This window comes from Mustelus asterias, chromosome 7, assembly GCF_964213995.1.
Source record: "Mustelus asterias chromosome 7, sMusAst1.hap1.1, whole genome shotgun sequence".
Classification (NCBI taxonomy): Eukaryota; Metazoa; Chordata; class Chondrichthyes; order Carcharhiniformes; family Triakidae; genus Mustelus; species Mustelus asterias.
The window spans coordinates 7,760,276-7,780,421 of record NC_135807.1 but is presented as its reverse complement, the minus strand read 5'-3'; the positions used below and the strand labels follow the sequence as shown (position 1 = coordinate 7,780,421).

The following is a 20,146-nucleotide window of genomic DNA, read 5'->3' as shown; positions in this document are numbered from 1 at the left end:
TTGGCCTCCTCCCCTTAATAATGACCCCCACCCTGCTCAATCTTTCTTGCCTGTTACGCCCTTTCAATTCCAGTTATCTCCTTGTCAGTCTTTTCTGCCCTTTTTTGAAGTGTTTCAATATCTTTTTTGTAGTGTGGAGATCAGAACTGTGTATAATGTGGCATGTCTGATCTAACCAAGTTTTTATTCCAATTTAACATTGCCTGCTTTTGTGTCCTGTCCCCCTCGAAATGAACCGCAGTTATTTGTTTGCATTCATTACCAGCTCGCATTGTTACCTTCAATCATTTGCGTGTCTGTTTCCAGATTGTTTATTCTTCTACCTCATTTCATTCCTTATTTTCCAATGAATAAATAATCTGTTTCTTTGTCCTACCAAAATGAAACACCTCTCGCCTCACTTGCTTTAATTTGCTGTTTGCCTGCCTACTTTTCAAGGCTGTTTATCATCTTGTATTTTGATGTCTTTTGCGGGGGCAGTGGTGTAATGGTATAGTTGCTGGACAAGTAATCCAGAGACCCAAGGTTTTGAAGACCTGGGTTTGAATTCCACCGTGGCAGATGGTAAAATTTGAATTCAATAAATATCTGGCATTAAAAGTCTAATGATGACCATGAAACCATTATCGATTGTTGTAAAATCCTATCTGGTTCACTGATATCCTTGAGGGAAGGAAACCTGTTGTTCTTCCCGGGTCTGGCCTACATGTGACTCCAGAGCCACATCAATGCAGTTGACTCTCAACTGCCATCCGCCAACTAGGGATGGACAATAAATGCTGGTCAGCCAGAGACACCCACACCCCGTGAATGAAAAAAAAACATGCGTCATGTGACTCCAGATCCACAGCAATGTGGTTGGCTTTTAATTACCCTTGAGGATGGACGATAAATGCTGGCCCAGCCACATCCCATGAATGAGTAAAAAAAACTATTAGCTTCACTCCTCCCCCATTCACCATTTTGGTATAATCTACAATTTTCAGTGCTTTCTCCAACTTCTGAGTTCAAACCATTGACACACATGGGAAACCACAGATCCCAGGCGCATGTCAGTTCCCACTTTCTACCTGTTTGAGATCGCCCTTAATTCCTAGCCCTCTTTTTTTTTTTCCTTTTTGTCATTTTTCAACTCATTCAGCTACCTGCTTACTGTCAACACGCCTTGACCTTTGTCTTGAGTTTCTGTAAAATACTTGAAGGAAACTAGCATGGGAGAGCCTGATTAAAGCAAAGATTTATCAGAAGAAATAATTTGCATTAAAGTCCAAGCAAGATTTGTAGCGTCAACTGATAAGCCCATTGTACGCAATCTTGCCTTTCCCAAGCATTCTGTGAAGGGTTGTGATGATGTGATGAGAGTGTAGAGAAGATTCTGGTTATCATTAGCGGTGAGAGTAGATTTAAACTCTGATTTCAGGTCCTTGAAGTTAGTGTTGCTATGGAAGTCAGCGTGGGAGTGTCCTGAGTCTGGAAGAGTAAACCATTTTAAACCTGGCTAGATTGGATTGAAACGCAATGTCTGTATAGATTGATTTTTTTCAGTGCAAGTAAATTTTAGTCTCGTGTCTAGTTTGGCACAGTTAAATGCAGTACAGTTCAAGAATGGTTGCTGAAATTTGCTTGGCGGCAGATTTGATGGAACTATCATGCCAAAAAAATAGACATGGATGGGTCAGCAGCTTTTCATACTGGCAGATGGACATTATTCAAGGACAACTTGAAGATTTTTTCCATCTTGTATATCAGAATCCTAAGTTAATTACTACTTGGTGAAATTATAATTGTTATAAATTTAAAATAAAAGGATTTTGAGGTGATTTTAGTTTGGTTAGTCAGATACAACTTGGAATTTTTAATTTTTTAACTTGCTCTATCCTAGGAACCTAGTGCTTGCTGAACGGTGCACTTTACTAAGTGCTGAAATTTTAAAAAGCCAAGCCAAATATTCGGAGGCTGCAACTCTTCTTATCCGGATGACAAGTGAGGTAGGAAAAGTTGGAAATTCCTTTCCGTTAGAGTTTGATAATTGTGTTGTATTTCAGTGTTGGATAAACTGTAACTGGAGTATTTCCACGGTTTAAACTTTTTTTTTGTCCATGCTTCACACCTGATTATAGAATTGCTTTTCACATCTTCCAATGGAATATGTATGTTTAAAAACACCAGTGAAATGTCATATCTGCCTATATGACTCACCTGAGACAATTGAGGATTAATCTGAGGATGGACCATTTCCATTTATATCTTCAATTCTTTGGCTTCTGTAACCGGCTGTATCTCTAATTCTAACAAGTTTGCTCCTGGAGAAATGGTTGTAGTCTCATTAATGGATTGACTACTAGCTTGCCTTCTGGGTTGTGGTCATTTAAAATAGTGAAATTATATTTTATTTCCATTAGTTTATTGTGGCTGGTCTTAACTATATAGAGTGATGTTCATGCAACAGTAAGCAGGTGAATTGGAAACTGATACAGATTAATTCATTGGGCAGCAGTAATATGATTTAGCAGAGAGAAGTGCTTCTACAGTCCAAGCTCAGCGAGAGAATTGATGGTGGGAACCTGGAACATATCCATATCGCACAAGGGAAATTTTAGCCTGACCACATTTCAGATCTGATTATATGACCAAGCATCGGAGGTACTTGGATTCGGAGAAGCTGCATCAGAGACAGCCACTGAAACCTTCAGGTTTGTCTACCAAGGTGACAAAGTCTTTAGTTGGTTTGAGATTAACAGACGGTAAGAGGCAGCTTTGGGCACAAGGGGCGCCATGTTACTGGCTTGCCACGCCGGTCGATCAGCATGGCAAGCCAGAAAGATTGCGTGAGAGGCTAAACATCTGATTCGCGATCATGCCCAAGCACTCTGAAGCCGGCTTCTCTCTCTCTCTCTCTCTCTCTCTCTCTCTCTCCCCCCACCCCCCAAGAAAACCATATGGATTTAAGAGCCTCCCTGGGGCTTCTTTTCCTTAACGCAATATTCTTTTCTTTTTACAGTGTAAGTTTAAAATGTGCGTAACGCTTTCCAAGAGCCTTAAGATTACTGTTGATTGGTGTAATTAATTTATTTCTCAGCCTCTGCTTACCTTGAATCTGAATATTAATTGCAAAGAAAAGTTCTTAAATATATTAATTATGATTTGGGGAAATTGCTTTGAAATCAGCCTCCAGTGATACGAAAGGCCATGTTTTGTTTTGAATACAGGATTCTGACCTGCGAAGCGCACTTTTACTGGAACAAGCTGCCCACTGTTTCATCAACATGCGTTCTCCTATGGTGCGCAAGTTTGCTTTTCATATGATTCTTGCTGGCCATCGGTTTGGCAAAGCTGATCAGGTAAGCATGGTGTATTTAATAATTTTTTTTGCTGTAATAGATGCGTAATAATGCATTAATATGGTTAATTCTGTGCGTCTCTGCCTGCCTCTGTCTGTCGCAGACTGCCTCACAGACTCTATCTGACTTTGTGTTATACACACAATAGACTCCTTTCTCATGCATTATTTGGGTGAAGTCCTCCAGTGATTCGAGTTTCAAAGACTCGAGTTGCATTTTCAATGTTGAATTTTTCCTTGCATTATGAATGTGCTCCAAGTAAATTTATTGCCTTGAAGATTTCCCGATAACTTGTTCTCTTTACTGTTACCTGGTGTTCAGTACATCATCCTTTTGCAAAATGAAATTAAGTTGAGAGGATATATTTTGTAGGTCTTGCTCGTAACCATTGTAAATCTGATATCATGGATTTGGAGAATTGGGCCATGGATTGCTTAGGCAGTGCAGTCCTGATGCCTTGGGCAAGGGGCAAAATAGCTTTGATAGACAGCTGGGAGCAGGGTGGTGAATAGGATCTAGAACTGGAAACGTTTGTTCAAAGTTAATCTGGAAACATGGGGACAGATGTCTTTGTCATTGTGCTTTGATATCAGTGCATCATTTTCCTTCCCGTATTCTGAAAAATATTTCCCTCGTGTGTTGTCAGTTTTCCATGCAAGCTTTATCGTAGCCATAATGGTTGATGGAATGCATGGTGTTGATGCTGCAGCCCATAACCCAATGTGTCACTGTATAAAAACGCTGTTGTTTATGCTCATAGCCCAATGATACAAGTATAACTACTTGTATTTAGCTATTGATTTAATACAATGCTCAAAGTTGCTTCACAGGAGCATTACAAAGCAATGTTTGACTCCAAGCCACACAAGGTGATAATACGACAGACAGCTGAAACTTGGTCAGAGAAGGAGCTTTCAATTTTATTAAAGAAGCAATGTGGTCGAGAATTGGAAAGGTTTAAGGCAGGAATTCTGGAGCTTATGAATTAGGGAGCTGAAGGCACAGCCACCAATGATGGAGCAATTAAAATCAGGCATTCTTGAGTTGAGAATGAGATGACTGCCAGTATGGGGGTTTTGAAAATAAGGGTGATCATTTTAAAATCAAGGTGTTGCTTAACCAGGAACCAGCATGTGTCATGGAGCACAGAAGCGATGGTGTGTTACATAGAATCCCTACAGTGCAGAAAGAGGCCAGTCGGCTAATTGAGTCTGCATCGACAACCATCCCACCCAGGCCCTATCCCCATAACCCCATGTATTTACTCTGCTAATCCCCCTAACCTACTCAACTTTGGACACGAAGGGGCAATTTAGCAGGGGCAATTTAGCATGGCCAATCCACCTAACCTGCACATCTTTGGATTGTGGGAGGAAACAGGAGCACCCAAAGAAACCCACACAGACACGGGGAGAATGTGCAACTCCATACAGACAGTCACTCAAGGTCGGAATCGAGCCCGGGTCCTTGACGTTATGAGGCAGCAATGCTAACCACTGTGCCATTTTGCCGTGGTGATTGGTTAACCTTATGGAAGGTAGGATGTGGGAGGCTGGCTCGGAGTGTATTGGATTAGTCTGCTTACTGAGCAAAATGGGAAAATACAGGAGACTCTAGGAATATTATTTCAGGATTTTGGGTGGGTGTGTGCCAATGAATGGAGAGGCACCATTGTAATTATGCATTGTTAAAGGGAAATAAGCTGATTAGTTTAACAGCTGTGGTAGGGAAAATTTGGTAATCTTTAAATACGAAATGGTTAAATGTCTCAATTTTAAAAAAAAATAGAAATAGCCAGAGATATCTGAAATGAGATTATGGCTTGATACACTTGATCGAGCTCTTTGAGGAGGTGATAGATTTAAGTGAAATATAATGGATGTGGCACACGTGGAGTTTGAGAGAACATGATCGGGAGGGGGACAGGTATACAAGGTTAGAACCGTAGAAAAATTACAGCATGAAGGAGGCCATTTGGCCCATCTTGTCCATGCCAGCCCATGGACACCCAAGTGCCCTTTCTAATCCTATATTCCTGCACCCGGCCTATAGCCCTGTAGCTTACAGCACTTAAGGTGCAAATCTAGATATTTTTAAAAAGAGTTTAAGGTCTCTGCTTCCACCACCAGTTGGGGCAGCGAATTCCAGACACCCACCACCCTCTGCATACAAATGTTCTTCCTCAGGTACCCTCTACACCTTCTGCCACATATCTTGAATCTAAGTCCCCTGGTTCTCCACCAAGGGAAACCATTTTATCCTGTCCACTCTATCTCTGCCCCTCATAATTTTGTACACCTCAATGAAGTCACCCCTCCACCTTCTTTATTCCAAGGAAAATAACCCCAAGTTATCCAATCTCTCCTCATAGCTACACTTTTCAAGCCATGGCAACATTCTTGAAAACCTCCCCTGCGCTCTCTCCACAGCAATGACATCCTTCCTGTAATGTGGTGACCAGAAGGGCACGCAATACTCCAGTTATAGCCTCACTAGTTTTTTATACAAATCTAACATTATATCCTGACTCTCCATGGAGAGCATTCCATATGGTTGTGTGTAATTAAAGGATTGGAGTCCAAACCGGAGAGAAGGGAGGGAACAATAAGAAAGCTCAGGGCAGTTTTACAGAATATTATTGGTTCGTGGTATCGCACAGGGCTCTGTTCTAGGGCTGATTTTTACTGTATTCATCAAGGATTTGGATATTGGGCTCGAGACTAAAATGGGAAATCATTAACACCAAAGCAAGCTGCTAGGGATTAAAAATAAATTACTGCGGATGCTGGAATCTGAAACCAAAAGAGAAAATGCTGGAAAATCTCAGGTCTGGCAGCATCTGTAAGGAGAGAAAAGAGCTGCCGTTTCGAGTCCAGATGACCCTTCGTCAAAGCTGCACGGGATTAAATGTTGGAATGTGCAAAATGGATGGCAGGGATTCGAGCCCAGTCCACATAGTTGTGATGAAAATGCGCATTCTTCTTGCCTGGCCCAGATTCCATTGGGGGACAATGTGATTTAGCAGGAAGCAGGGCAAAGGTCAACATGCTCACCATTTAAGATGCACGCTAATGTTGTAATGAACAAATAACAGAGGCAATACATCTTGGGCTCCCATGGCACGTCAATATGTTAACAGTTCAAACTAAACAAGAGAAATCATAGATTATCTTGATTGTAGAACTTTACTTAACACGGTATCTGTTAGATAATAATAGATCTTGCAAACCAAATCTTGGAAGTCGTTCTTCATTTGGACCAAATGTTGTAGAATCATAGAATTCCTACAGTGCAGAAGGAGGCCATTCGGCCCATCGAGTCTGCACTGACCACAATCCCACCCAGGCCCTATTCCCATAACCCCACATATTTACCCTGCTAATCCCCCTGACACTAGGGTCAATTTATCATGGCCAATCAGCCTAACTTGCATATCTTTGGACTGTGGGAAGAAACCGGAGCACCCGGAGGAAACCCACGCAGACACGGGGAGAATGTGCAAACTCCGCACAGACAGTGACCCGAGGCCGGAATTGAACCCGGGTCCCTGGGGCTGTGAGGCAGCGGTGCTAACTACTGTGCCACCATGCCGCCTCGGTGTTGTAAAGTTTACATCTTGAACATCAAATGAATAATTTGACTTTGCCAGCCCCAGTTTGTTCCCTGTCTTGAACTGAAAGATCTGAGTAGGCCAGGAGACTCGGCTCAATTGAGAATGCAGCCATCCCTAACCATGGCCGTGTCCAGTCAAGACCCGTGTGGGGTCCTAACACCGACCTAACGAGCTCTGATAAAAGTAAATACAAGATCCACTTGGGAGGGAGTGAAGTGAAGAGCGCTTGTAACCAAATTCTGAGTGAATCCATTCCACTGACCTTCAATTATGGGTGCAATCAACTTATGGCAAAGTGAGTCCAGGATTCCTCAGTGAAGATAAGGAGCCAGTTTTAATGGTTAGTGACTGTCTGATCCAAGTATAAAAGTGTCTCATTAGAATTCCTTTTGTTTGGCTAACTACCATGCCTGCACGGTAGCACAGTGGCTAACACTGCACCCTCACAGTTCCAGGGACCTGGGTTCAATTGCGGCTGTGGGTGACTCAGTGTGGAGTTTGCACATTCTCCCGTGTCCATGTGGGCTCTCTCCGGGTGCTCCAGTTTCCTCCCATGGTAAATTGCTCCTCAGTGTCCCAGGATGATGAAGTTTGGGGGATTAGTGGGATAAATATGGGGATAGGGCCTGGGTGGGATGCTCTGCCAGAGTGTGTGCACATTCGATGGACCGAATGGCCTTCTGCACTGTAGGCAGTCTATGATTCTGTGATATTGAAATGGAGAACGTACAAGGAGAAATCTTGTAAATGACAATCACCGAATCTGAAAGGTGCAGAAGGAGGCCATTCAGGCCAAGTCGAGTAAATATTTGGGATAAGGTACACCATTTTTAAAAAAAATCTCTGGGTAAGTACTGAACGTGCGGAGCACCCACACACTTGTACTCTTAATTTACTCAATGGATCCTCATGTTTCAATCAGATTTTCAGTAGATGGCTTGCATTCCTTTCTCAAATTCAACAACCTTGGTCACGTTGGTCATGTGCTTTTATTACAGCGCAAACATGCCTTGCGGTGTTACAGTCAAGCCATGCAAGTTTACAAAGGTAAGGGATGGAGTCTGGCAGAGGATCATATTAACTTCACAATTGGTCGGCAGTCCTTTACCTTGCGACAGCTGGACAATGCAGTGGCTGCCTTCAGGCATATTTTGATCAATGACAGTAAGCAAACAGCTGCTCAGCAAGAAGCGTTCCTGAGAGAATACCTGTATGTTTATAAGGTAAGAAAAATCAGAAAATTATAGTGGACATAGTTTTCCTGATGACTACTTTTGTTGCCTGTGTTAGTAGCTAGTAATTGAGTTGTAGGCCTGCAATGTTCCTAATTGATTATTTCCCCTGTATCCCTAGCTGACTTTGTTCTTCTCCCATTCTGTTTCTTTAAGGTGTAGGTGATTGTTTTTCCTTCAGTGCATCACCTTCCATTCATCCACTGTAGTTCATTTGTCTGCAAGGTGTCTGATGTTCTCTTAGATTGTTGCTTTCTTCCTCCGTGTTAGTTTGACCCCCTCAATTCCTGTCACCTTGGTCTTGGAATGACCAAAGCTGTATAATTTTATATTCCTATAAGAACTAGGAGCAGGAGTAGGCCGCCTGGCTCCTCGAGCCTGCTCCATCATTCAATAGATCATGGTTGATCTTTTTGTGAACTCCGCTCACTCACCATAACCCTTAATTCCTTTACTGTTCAAAAATCTATCTATCTTCGCCTTAAAAACATTCAATGAGGTAGCCTCAACTGCTTCACTGGGCAGGGAATTCCACAGATTCACAACCCTTTGGGTGAAGTTCCTCCTCAACTCAGTCCTAAATCTGCTCCCCCTTATTTTGAGGCCATGCCCCCTAGTTCTAGTTTCACCTGCCAGTGGAAACAGCTTCCCTGCTTCTATCTTATCTATTCCCTTCATAATTTTATGGTTCTATAAGATCCCCTCATTTTTCTAAATTCCAATGAGTATAGTCCCAGTCTACTCCGTGTCTCATAAACCAATCCTTTCAACTCCGGAATCAACCTAGTGAATCTCCTCTGCACCCCCTCCAGTGCCAGTATATCCTTTCTCAAGTAAGGAGACCAAAACTGTACATAGTGCTCCAGATGTGGCCTCACCAGCACCTTATACAGCTGCAACATAACCTCGCTGTTTTTAAACTCCATCCCTCTAGCAATGAAGGGCAAAATTCCATTTGCCTTCTCAATTACCTGCTGCACCTGCAAACCAACTCAAGATTCATACACAAGGACACCCAGGTCCCTCTGCACAGCAGCATGTTGCAATTTTTTACCATTTAAGTAATAGTCCATTTTGCTGTTGTTCCTGCCGAAATGGATGACCTCACATTTGCTAACATTGCATTCCATCTGCCAGACCCTTGCCCACTCAAACTGTCTATATCCCTTTGCAGACTTTGTGTCCTCTGCACATTTTGCTCTACCACTCATTATAGTGTTATCTGTGAACTATTTCCAATCTCATAGAAATTATAGAATTCCTACAGTGCAGAAGGAGGCCATTCAGCCCATCAAGCCCGCACCGACACCAATCCCACTCAGGCCCTATCCACGTAACCCCATGTATTTACCCTGCTAATCGCCCTAACAAGGGGCAATTTAGCATGGCCAATCCATCTAACCCGCACACCTTAAATGTGGGAAGAAACCGGAGCAGCCGGAGGAAACCCACGCAGACACGGGGGAGAACATGCAAACTTCACATGGACAGTCACCCAAGGCTGGAATTGAATCTGGGTCCCTGGCGCTATGAAGCAGTAGTGATAACTACCATGCCACCCTAAATGCCTTTAAAATGTAGGATTTGCATGGGCTGGACTTTCTGCTTGTTAGTTTCCTCGGGCAGGAAAAATGTAATCTGCCTGGAGCTCCCTTAGGTAAATGTAAAGCATCCCATGTAACTATTCGAGGAAGAGCAGGGAAGTTCTCAGTGCTTTCGGAGCGCTGCCCCTTCATCAGGTGAGTCACCTGATGAAGGAGCGACACTCTGAAAGCTCATGCTACCAAATCAACCTGTTGGACTTTAACCTGGTGTTGAGAGACTACTTACTGTGGCCCACCCCAGTCCAACGCCGGCATCTCCACATCAGAGTTAGTAACAGGACATTTAAATCATCATACAATCAGGCAGAATTGACATGGTTTTATGAAAGGGAAATTGTCAGTTGATTAGAGTTCTTGGAGGATGAAACAAGCAGGATAAAGGCGAACCAGGAGTTGTGTATTTGGATTTGCAAAAGACATTTGATAAGATGCCACATAAAAAATTACAGCACAAGAAAAGTTTAAAGTTTTTAGTTTATATATTAGTGTCACAAGTAGGCTTACGTTAACACTGCAATGAAGTTACTGGGAAAATCCCTTATTCGCCACATTCTGGTGCCTGTTTGGGTACACTGAGGGAGAATTTAACATAGCCAATGCACAGAACCAGGATGTCTTTCAGACTGTGGGAGGAAACAGGAGCACCCGGAGGAAACCCACACAGATACGGGGAGAACGTGCAAACTCCACACAGACAGTGACCCAAGCCGGGAGTTTAATCTGGGTCCCTGGCACTGAGGCAGCAGTGCTAACCACTGTGCCAGCGTGCCGCCCTCATGGAAAAGAGTTCATGGTGATGGGAATGAGATATTAGTATTGATAAAGGATTGGTTCACTATCAGAAAACAGCCGGTAGGGATAAAAGGATTATAGTCAGGTTGGCACGTGGCTGCCGTAGGCACCAGTACTGGGCCCTCAGCTATATTAATGACTTGGATGAATTGACCAACTATATTGTAGCCAAATTCATTGCTGATAAGGTTGAAAAGCAATTTGTGAGGAGGGTACAAAGTTTTTGCAAAGGGATATCGATAAGTGGGCAAACAATTAGCAGATGGAGTATAATATGGGACATGAGGTTGTCCAGTTTAGCAGGAAAAATAGAAAAGCAGAATACTTGAATGGCAAGAGACTGCAGAATGCTGCAGAGAGAGCTGGGTGTCCTTGTACATGAATCACAAAAAGCTAGCATGCAGGTACAGCCACTATTTCAAAAGGCAAATTGAAGTTTGACCTTTATTGCAAGGTGTTGGAGTATAAAAATCTTGCTGCAGCTATCCAGGGCCTGAGTGAGACCGCAGCTGGAGAAATTCCTTCAGGAGGGATATACCTGTATTGACAGTTCAGAGAAGGTTCACTCCCAGGATTCCTGGGATGATGAGGTTATGAGGAAAGATTGAACAGGTTGGGCCTACACTCAGGAATTTAGTAGAGTTACCTTGTTGAAACATGCTAGATCTTGAGACTTTGACAAGGTGGATGCTGAGGAGCTGTTTCTTATGTTGGAACCTAGAATGAGGGGGCACAGTTTAAAAATAAGGACTCTCCCATTTAAGCTGGAGATGAGGAATTTCTTTTCTCAGAGGGCTGTTAGACTTGGAAATTTTCTACAGAAAGCAGTGGAGGCTGAATCATTGGATTTATTCAAGGTTGAGTTTATGTTTTGATTAACAGAAAAGTTCACCAAAACAGGAGATGGGAAGAAAAATCACGCAAAGGCCACATTCCAATCAGTCATGGTCTAATTGAATAGCAGTGAAAACTTGATGGGTCGAATGGCATACTCCCGGTCATAGTCATAGAGGTTCACAGCATGGAAATAGGCCCTTCGGCACAACTTGTCCATGCCGCCAATTTTTTTAAACCACTAAGCTAATCCCAACTGCCCGTGTTTGACTCATATCCCTCTATACCCATCTTACCCATGTAACTGTCTAAATGCTTTTTATAAGACAAAATTGTACCCACCTTTGCTACTGCCTCTGGCAGCTTGTTCCAGACACTCACCACCCTCTGGGTGAAAACATTGCCCCTCTGGACCCTTTTGTACCTCTCCCATCGCACCTTAAACCTATGCCCTCTAGTTTTAGACTCACCTACCTTTTGGGAAAAGATATTGACTATCTAGCTGATCTATGCCCCTCTATTTTATGGACCTCTATAAGATCACCCCTCAGCCTTCTATGCTCCAGAGAAAAAAGTCCCAGTCTATCCAGCCTCTCTTAACTCAAATCATCGAGTCCCGATACCATCTTAGTGAATCTTTTCTGCACTCTTTCTAGTTTGATATCTTTTCTATAATAGTGACCAGAACTGTACACAGTATTCCAAATTCAACTTGTTCTGATTTTATGATCTGACCACCTTCACACTGATGTTTGAGAGAGCTTGCTGTGTACAATTTAGCTGCTGTGTTTTGTAAATTGCAACAATGATGACACTGCAGAAGCACTTCATTGGCTGGAAAGCACTTTGGGATGCTCTGAGGTGTAAAAGATGATGTGTCAATTCATTCTGCTTTTAAGAAAGCATTGACTGCATTTTTCTTGTGCACATTGGACACAATGCACTGCTTCAGTGGTTTTCGGCATTTAACCTGTGGTAAGGAGTATTCCTAACTTGCTCAGAAATGGAGGTCATTGCAGTTTCAGAAATGCTGTGCTTGGTCCAAGTTTTAAACTAATATCAAATGTAAATCCACACTTTGAATCACTATTTAGTAGACACTAAAATTCCATACAATTAAGTAGATTAAATAAAGCTCAATCTGAGTTTTATGATTATGCACCAAATTAAAGATATAGTCCGTTGTATTCCAATATATAACTTATTTTTCTGAGGAACATGCCTTTTTCAGCAGTATGGCTATTTTCATTTCCTAAGAACATACAATAATGTAGGTGTAACCCATATAGACTGAGTCTACTCCACCGTTCAATATGATTATAGTCAATCCTGACCTTTATGTCACCTTTGAACCCGATCCCCACATCACATGATTCTCTAGAGTTCAAATATCTATCTCAGCCTTGAATATATTGAACAACTGAGCATCCGCCGTCCTCTGAGGGAAGACATTCATCATCCTCCTAGTCTTTAACGATTGACCCTTTAGCCCAAGGCTGTGCTGCAGGTTCCTGACTCTCCAGGAAGCAACCTGTCCAGACTTTCAATCTTGTGTTTGGGTGAAATCCCCTTTCTTTCTTTTAAATCCCGGAGAGTATAGACCCATTCTATTCGACCTCTCATCATATGTAGAACAACCAGTGCAGTGGTTAGCACTGCTGCCTCAAGCACCAGGGACCTCGGTTCAATTCCCAGCTTGGGTCACTGTTTTTGCGGAGTCTGCATGTTCTCCCCGTATCTGCATGGGTTTCCTCCGGGCGCTGCGGTTTCCTCCCACAGTCTGAAGATGTGCGGGTTAGGTTGATTGGCCATGCTAAATTGCCCCTTAGTGTCGGGGGGCTAGCTAGGGTAAATACATGACATTACGAGGATAGGGCCTGGGTGAGATTGCGGTTGGTGCAGACTCGATGGGCCAAATGGCTGCCTTCTGCACTGTAGGATTCTATGATTCTATAACCCAGAAATCAGTGTAGCGAAGCTTTGCTGTAGCACCTCCAGGAAAATAATGCAGAACTCCTGAAGTGTTCTTTTGTGTTCCTGTAGTAAAGGTGAAATAAAAACTTGTTTTATGTCGGGCTGTTCACTACCTCAGGACTTTACAGCTGGTGAGGCACTTGGGGAAAGATAGTCGCTGTTGTAAATTAAGTAACAAAAGGAGTGAAAGTTCGTGGTATAAAAAAAGGAAATAAATTATACATGAAGTGACAGAATAGCTGAACATTATCACTGTTTCGGTCACTTCAGTTCCTTTTTAATAGATTATCATCAAACTGTATTAACATTTCCACTTTCTGATTCAGAGTGTAAACCAGTTTACACCGGATGCACCTTTACCGCAGCTGCCTCTGCCCTGCATTAACAGCTCGGCAACCCGGGTATTTTTTGGACATGACAGACGACCTTCTGAAGGTTAGTTATGTAATTGTTGAAGTTTTGTCCTCTTGAATAGAGATCAAGTTTAAACTTTAAGTTTATTTATTAGTGTCACAAGTAGACTTGCATTAACACTGCAATGAAGTTACTGTGAAAATCCCCCAGTCACCACACTCCGCGCCTGTTCGGGTACACTGAGGGAGAATTTAGCACGGCCAATGCACCTAACCACCACGTTTTTCGGACTGTGGGAGGAAACGGGAGCACCCGGAGGAAACCCACACGGGGAGAAGATGCAGGTTCCGCACAGACAGTGACCCAAGCCAGGAATCGAACCTGGTCTCTGGCGCTGTGAGGCAGCAGTGCTAACCACTGTGCCACCGTGCCGTCCATTGAGATATAAAAGCAGCATTTTCTTTTAATTTGTTCCTGGAATGTGCGTGGCACAAGCAAGTTGTTTACTGCCTAAGTTGTTGCCCTGATTTTATATAACTATGATGTGGAGATGCCGGCGTTGGACTGGGGTAAACACAGTAAGAAGTTTAACAACACCAGGTTAAAGTCCAACAGGTTTATTTGGTAGCAAAAGCCACACAAGCTTTCGGAGCTCCAAGCCCCTTCTTCAGGTGAGTGGGAATTCTGTTCACAAACAGGGCATATAAAGACACAGACTCAATTTACATGAATAATGGTTGGAATACGAATACTTATAGCTAATCAAGTCTTTAAGAAACAAACAACGTGAGTGGAGAGAGCATCAAGACAGGCTAAAAAGATGTGTATTGTCTCCAGGCAAGACAGCCAGTGAAACTCTGCAGGTCCAGGCAAACTGTGGGGGTTACAAATAGTGTGACATGAACCCAATATCCCGGTTGAGGCCGTCCTTATGTGTGCGGAACTTGGCTATCAGTTTCTGCTCAGCGACTCTGCGCCGTCGTGTGTCGCGAAGGCCGCCTTGGAGAACGCTTACCCGAATATCAGAGGCCGAATGCCCGTGACATTCATGTAAATTGAGTCTGTGTCTTTATATGCCCTGTTTGTGAACAGAATTCCCACTCACCTGAAGAAGGGGCTTGGAGCTCCGAAAGCTTGTGTGGCTTTTGCTACCAAATAAGCCTGTTGGACTTTAACCTGGTGTTGTTAAACTTCTTACTGTTTATATAACTAGCCCAAGACAGGGACAATAGAGGCAGCCACCCTATGTGGGACTGGTCATATTTTTGCCAGATCAGATAAGGACAGCAAGTTTCCTTCCCTAAAGACTGTTTGCGAACCAGACATTGTGTTAACCACAATTCAGTAGCTTTGTGGTCACTATTAGTAGTAACCAGCTTTTTATTAAGCTTTTAAACAAAACTAAATTCAGAAATTACCACTGTGCAATTTGAACTTGAGTTCACTGTATTAATAGCCCAGGCCTCTGATTTATTTGCTCAGTAATGTAACTGGTTTTATCATAGTTTTATGTTCAACTCTCATTTGCAGAAGAGCTGCCCATCTGGTTCACTAATGTCCTTTAGGGAAGGGAATCTGCCATCCTTACCTGGTCTGGCCTACATGTGACTCCAGAGCCACAGCAATGTGGTTGACTCAACTGCCCTCCAAAGAAACGAGGGTTGGGCAATAAATGCTGCTCAACCAGCAATGCCCATGTCCCATGAATGAATAAAAAAAAGCTCCAGGCTAGGGTTGGAAATCGACTTGAGTGGCTAGGTTTCTGATTTTCTTTTGTCCGAGAGCTCGTTCCTGTATTTGCATTGCTAATTCCTGCTGCGTCACAAAACTCTGGGCAGAGGAGAGCGGGGTGATGTCGAAATATCGTGTATTGTCTTTGAATTCATTTTTTTCATGGGATGTGGACGTCACTGGCTTATGCCAGCATTTATTGCCCATCCCTGGTTTCCCTTGAGAAGGTGGTGGTGAGCTGCCTTCTTGAGCGGCAGCAGTCCCTGAGGCGTAGGTACACCCACAGTGCACGAAATGTTCCTGCTCAAATATTTCATTCCGTTGTATTGGACAATCCGGTTCTTAGCCCATCTATCATTGGGACAAAATCTGTCCTAAGACCTCTCTGCTACCCGATATTTTGTCACGAGATCCAGTTCTTTGTAATATGTATCATGGGCAGGTGTGAAGCAAGCCCTTATAAATGGAGTTCAGCAGGAACAGTGACCCGTGTACATTTACACATTAATTTCATCAGCTTCCTTGCTCAGTGATAAAACAAGTCCCTGTGATTTGATGGCCAGACTCACCAGCTGCCACCATACTGCACTAAATTCTCCAAATCTGTTATGCCTGTACTGTTTTCACCTGAGGAGGTAGCAAGAAATTCTGACATGTTTGAATGGGGGGATAAGTTTTTTGGCCAGTCACAAACTCTCGATATTTTGACTGAGGGATGCAATACCAAATAAAATTGAACAACACCAGGTCGAAGTCTGTGAACAAAAAGTATGTGGTGCGGCATGGCTTCAATTTTATTGATGTGGGGATGCCGGCGTTGGACTGGGGTGGGCACAGTAAGAAGTCTCACAACACCAGGTTGAAGTCCCAACAGGTTTATTTGGAATCACGAGCTTTCAGAGCGTTGCTACTTCATCAGGTGAATGGTCCATTCACCTGATGAAGGAGCAACGCTCCGAAAGCTCGTGATTCCAAATAAACCTGTTGGGACTTCAACCTGGTGTTGTGAGACTTCTTACTGTGCCCACCCCAGTCCAACGCCGGCATCCCCACATCAATAAAATTGAAGCCATGCCGCACCACATACTTTTTGTTCACAGACGGAGTAAATCTGATAGCAAGTAAGTCGATAAGGGAAAATTCCTATGAAACTTTTCAACTTATCATTTGGTTCAGCAGCGGATTTACAGGGGGCAAGAGAGTTCTGTTAATTCATTGTATGTTTGATAAATGCTCTTTCTTATTCCTGTTAGGAGAAAAGCAAGCAGCCACCCACGTCAGTTTAGATCAGGAATATGAGCGTGAAGCCTCCCAGCAATGGAAAGAGCTTGAGGAGCAGGTAGCAGCTGTGGTGAATAAAGGAATAATACCACTCAATTTTCAGCCCACCCAGTACTGCCTAAACAGCCAGACAGACAACTTGCGATTTCCTGTGGCTGTGGTTGAAGGTAAATCAGTCAGAGTACATTTTCCTGTCAGGATACTTGTGCACCAATGCGCTGAATGTAAATCTTTGACATTTAATGCAAGATTTGAGATTTCACAGCTAGTGGCTCATGTGTTTAAAACCTATTGTATAAAACCCTGAACCCTTTTCCAATGAACCAACTGTCAACTCAGCTCACTCACCTGAAGAAGGGGCTTAGAGCTCCGAAAGCTTGTGTGGCTTTTGCTACCAAATAAACCTGTTGGACTTTAACCTGGTGTTGTTAAACTTCTTACTGTGTTTACCCCAGTCCAACGCCGGCATCTCCACATCATAACTCAGCTTGATGGCAGAGGTCCCATGTTAATACTCAGAGGGGAGCAGTGGAGTAGTCCTGATGTCCTGGCCAATAAAAATGAATTTTTAAAAAAGTTTATTTATTAATGTCACAAGTAGACGTACATCAACCACTGTAATGAGGTTACTGTGAAAATCCCCTAGTCACCACACTCCGGCGCCTGTTTGGGTACACTGAGGGAGAATTTAGCATGGCCAATGCATCTAACCAGCACGTCTTTCAGACTGTGGGAGGCAACTGGAGCACCTGGAGGAAACTCACGGAGAGTGTGCACACTCCACACAGACAGTGACCCAAGCCGGCAATTAAACCTGGGACCCTGGCACTGAGGCAGCAGTGCTAACCATAGTGCCACCGTGCTGCCCCACTGTGCCAGCCTGATTTATTGGAGTTCTTTGAAGGATCCACATGCTGTTGATAAAGGGGAACTGGTGGATGTAACATACTATTTTTGAGGCAGAGCTAGGCAGATTTACAAGGTGTGAAAGATTATCGGGGGTCGGCAGGAATGTGGAGTTGAGGTTAAAATCAGCTCAGCTATGTTATTGAATGGCGGAGCAGGCGCACGAGGCTGTGTGTCCTTCTCCCAATTAGCATATTTGTAGTGGTTTTGGGGCGTACCCAGTCTTTGCACTGTTGGTTGCCTGGACCAAAGCCTCCCAGTTCTCACAGGATTGAGAGCTTCACAATTTTCCTCCTTGCTGGTTTGGCCAGGATAGTCTGGGTTTATTGCTGAGTGTCCAGGTATGCCGACAGTTTTCTCCAAATTGCTCAACTTGCTCCACTTATGAATTAGGAACAGGAGTCGGCCATTCAGCCCTTTGAGTCTGCTCTTCCTTTCAGTAACATCATGGCTGACCTGAATGTGGCCTCATCTCACCTTTCCTCCTGACACACTACTTGCGACCTCAGGTCTCACCACCTCACCTCACCTGGTAGCGTGAAATGCACAATGGGAATTGGCCCCAGCTCCACTGTGGATTCTTCAGCAAGTTTTCAATGGCTTCCACTGTTGTGCAGCCAGGAAGAGCCGGGGCTCAGTCCAAGAGGGGTATTGCTATCTTTATGGTGCCCATACTTCCATTGCTAATATCTTTTAAATGACCTCGCGACCTGTGTCTCCTTGTGTCACGCGAGGTGCAAGTCAACCCAACCTGCTGCTCATGTTCTGTAATCCCTCCATCCATCACTTCAGCCTCCTCCTCCTCAAACCTATTAGTTCCCACTGTAGCAGTAATCCTCTGTGCCATCTGTGTGGCTGCGAGAAGCTGTCAATCACTTTGAAGGTTAGGATGACCCATCCTACTGGTCTGGTGGACAAGCAGTGGCAGAACATTATGTTCTTGGCAGACAGTTGCACAATTAATATTCTAGCAAACTTCAGAATCATTTAATTCGGCAAACCATCAATCAAGAGAAATGAGGGTCATGAATTGCAACCCAAGTATCTGAATACTCGGGATGCAACTATTAACAGGTACAAATGGGTGCATTTATGGAAATTGTATTCAATATGATTGCCGAATGCAACCCTCCTACCGCATGCTAATACAATCTACTTGTGGGACTGCATTGCTGACCATGCTGTTCTGAGTTGCTTATTCATATTTACTGTAGTTTCACTATATATTGTTTGTACAGAAGCAGAGTAGCAAAATGTAAGATTACAGCATATTGAAACAGTACTGAAAGGCTTGAAGTACGTTTCAGGGGAAGAGATATTGGATTAAAATTAAATTGATTGTGCACTTTTCGGTGACTCATCTTCGGAATAGGATCCCTAATTCTGGCTGAGCCTATTCCAGGAGATGTCACCACATACCTTCAACTGTTCCTCCCCAGACTCCTCCAATGTGTCAATCATCATGCTTCCCAAAGCCTTTTTAACATGTCTCGGTTTTGTCTTTTGAAGGTCTGGTCATTCTACTCCTAGGGCAGGCTTCTACGGCCTCGCTCGTCCTGAACCCGTAAAATCCCACCCAAGGTCAACGGACCTTCCCATTGTTTGCCCCTCGCCCGCTCCAATTCCCATGACCAGGTGGGGCGGCAAAATTCCAGCCATAGTGTTCCCTCAATTTCAGTAATCGGAAACTCTTTTTTTTGTTTTAAAAACCATTTCCTTTTTACGTTCAAGAGTTACTGGTTTCTGTAGAATACTGGACACTCTTTTCTACATGTTGCACAAGTGGTTTTGCCATCATGTGGTACTTTTCTCATCATTCTTACTGGGTTTTTCTCTGTGTAGAACCGGTCACAGTCGAAGTGGTATTCAAAAATCCATTGAAGGTCCCTCTGCTGTTGAAAGATCTCTCGTTGTTGTGGAAATTTAATTTTAGAGACTTTAATAAAAGTCTAGAGGGAGATGCGAGAGAGTCTATCAGCAATGAAAAAGACGCACATCCAAAGGTAATGAAGCATTTCTCGGATACTTTTAGGCTTTTGCTCATTCCTGATGTACAGAAATGGTTCTGTAACTGTTGGATTAGCTTGGTAAATTTCTGCTCTCATCATGTGCTAATTCCCACTGACTATATCACTCAGCTTTTTTAATCTGGTTTTACGTTTTTAAGTTATTCACCTGACAGTTTACACATTGGTGTCTGGTGCAGTTTTGTTCTGTATTTATTTCACCTCTAGGACACTCTAGCTTGACTGTAGTTCAGACTAAATGGAGTCCGCTGTCCTCTGTGAAAGTCCATTCCATTTATTCTCCAGTCTGGAGAACTGATTGACATTCGTCCTTAGTTTGCTGTTTGGATCGATGTCTGCTGGTCCCACGGTTGCGATTTAATTTATTATGCCACTAAAAATCTGCTTTTTCTCTATTTAAAATCGATACGTTGAGCAGAAGGACATTATATTTAAGCACTGATGAGTTATCACTGAT

General features: G+C 43.3%; 1 protein-coding gene across 2 annotated transcripts in view; it reads left to right on the top strand.

The window, feature by feature from the left end:
* The window catches only part of trappc8 (trafficking protein particle complex subunit 8), a 170,873-nt gene that overhangs the window by 98,299 nt on the left and 52,428 nt on the right, over positions 1-20,146 (top strand). For both annotated transcript variants that reach the window (XM_078215640.1, XM_078215641.1), the window contains 6 exons: positions 1,883-1,988; positions 3,210-3,341; positions 7,953-8,177; positions 13,717-13,825; positions 16,729-16,923; positions 19,505-19,665. In XM_078215640.1, the coding sequence (XP_078071766.1) occupies positions 1,883-1,988; positions 3,210-3,341; positions 7,953-8,177; positions 13,717-13,825; positions 16,729-16,923; positions 19,505-19,665 (928 nt within the window). The remainder of the gene's footprint in view (positions 1-1,882; positions 1,989-3,209; positions 3,342-7,952; positions 8,178-13,716; positions 13,826-16,728; positions 16,924-19,504; positions 19,666-20,146) is intronic.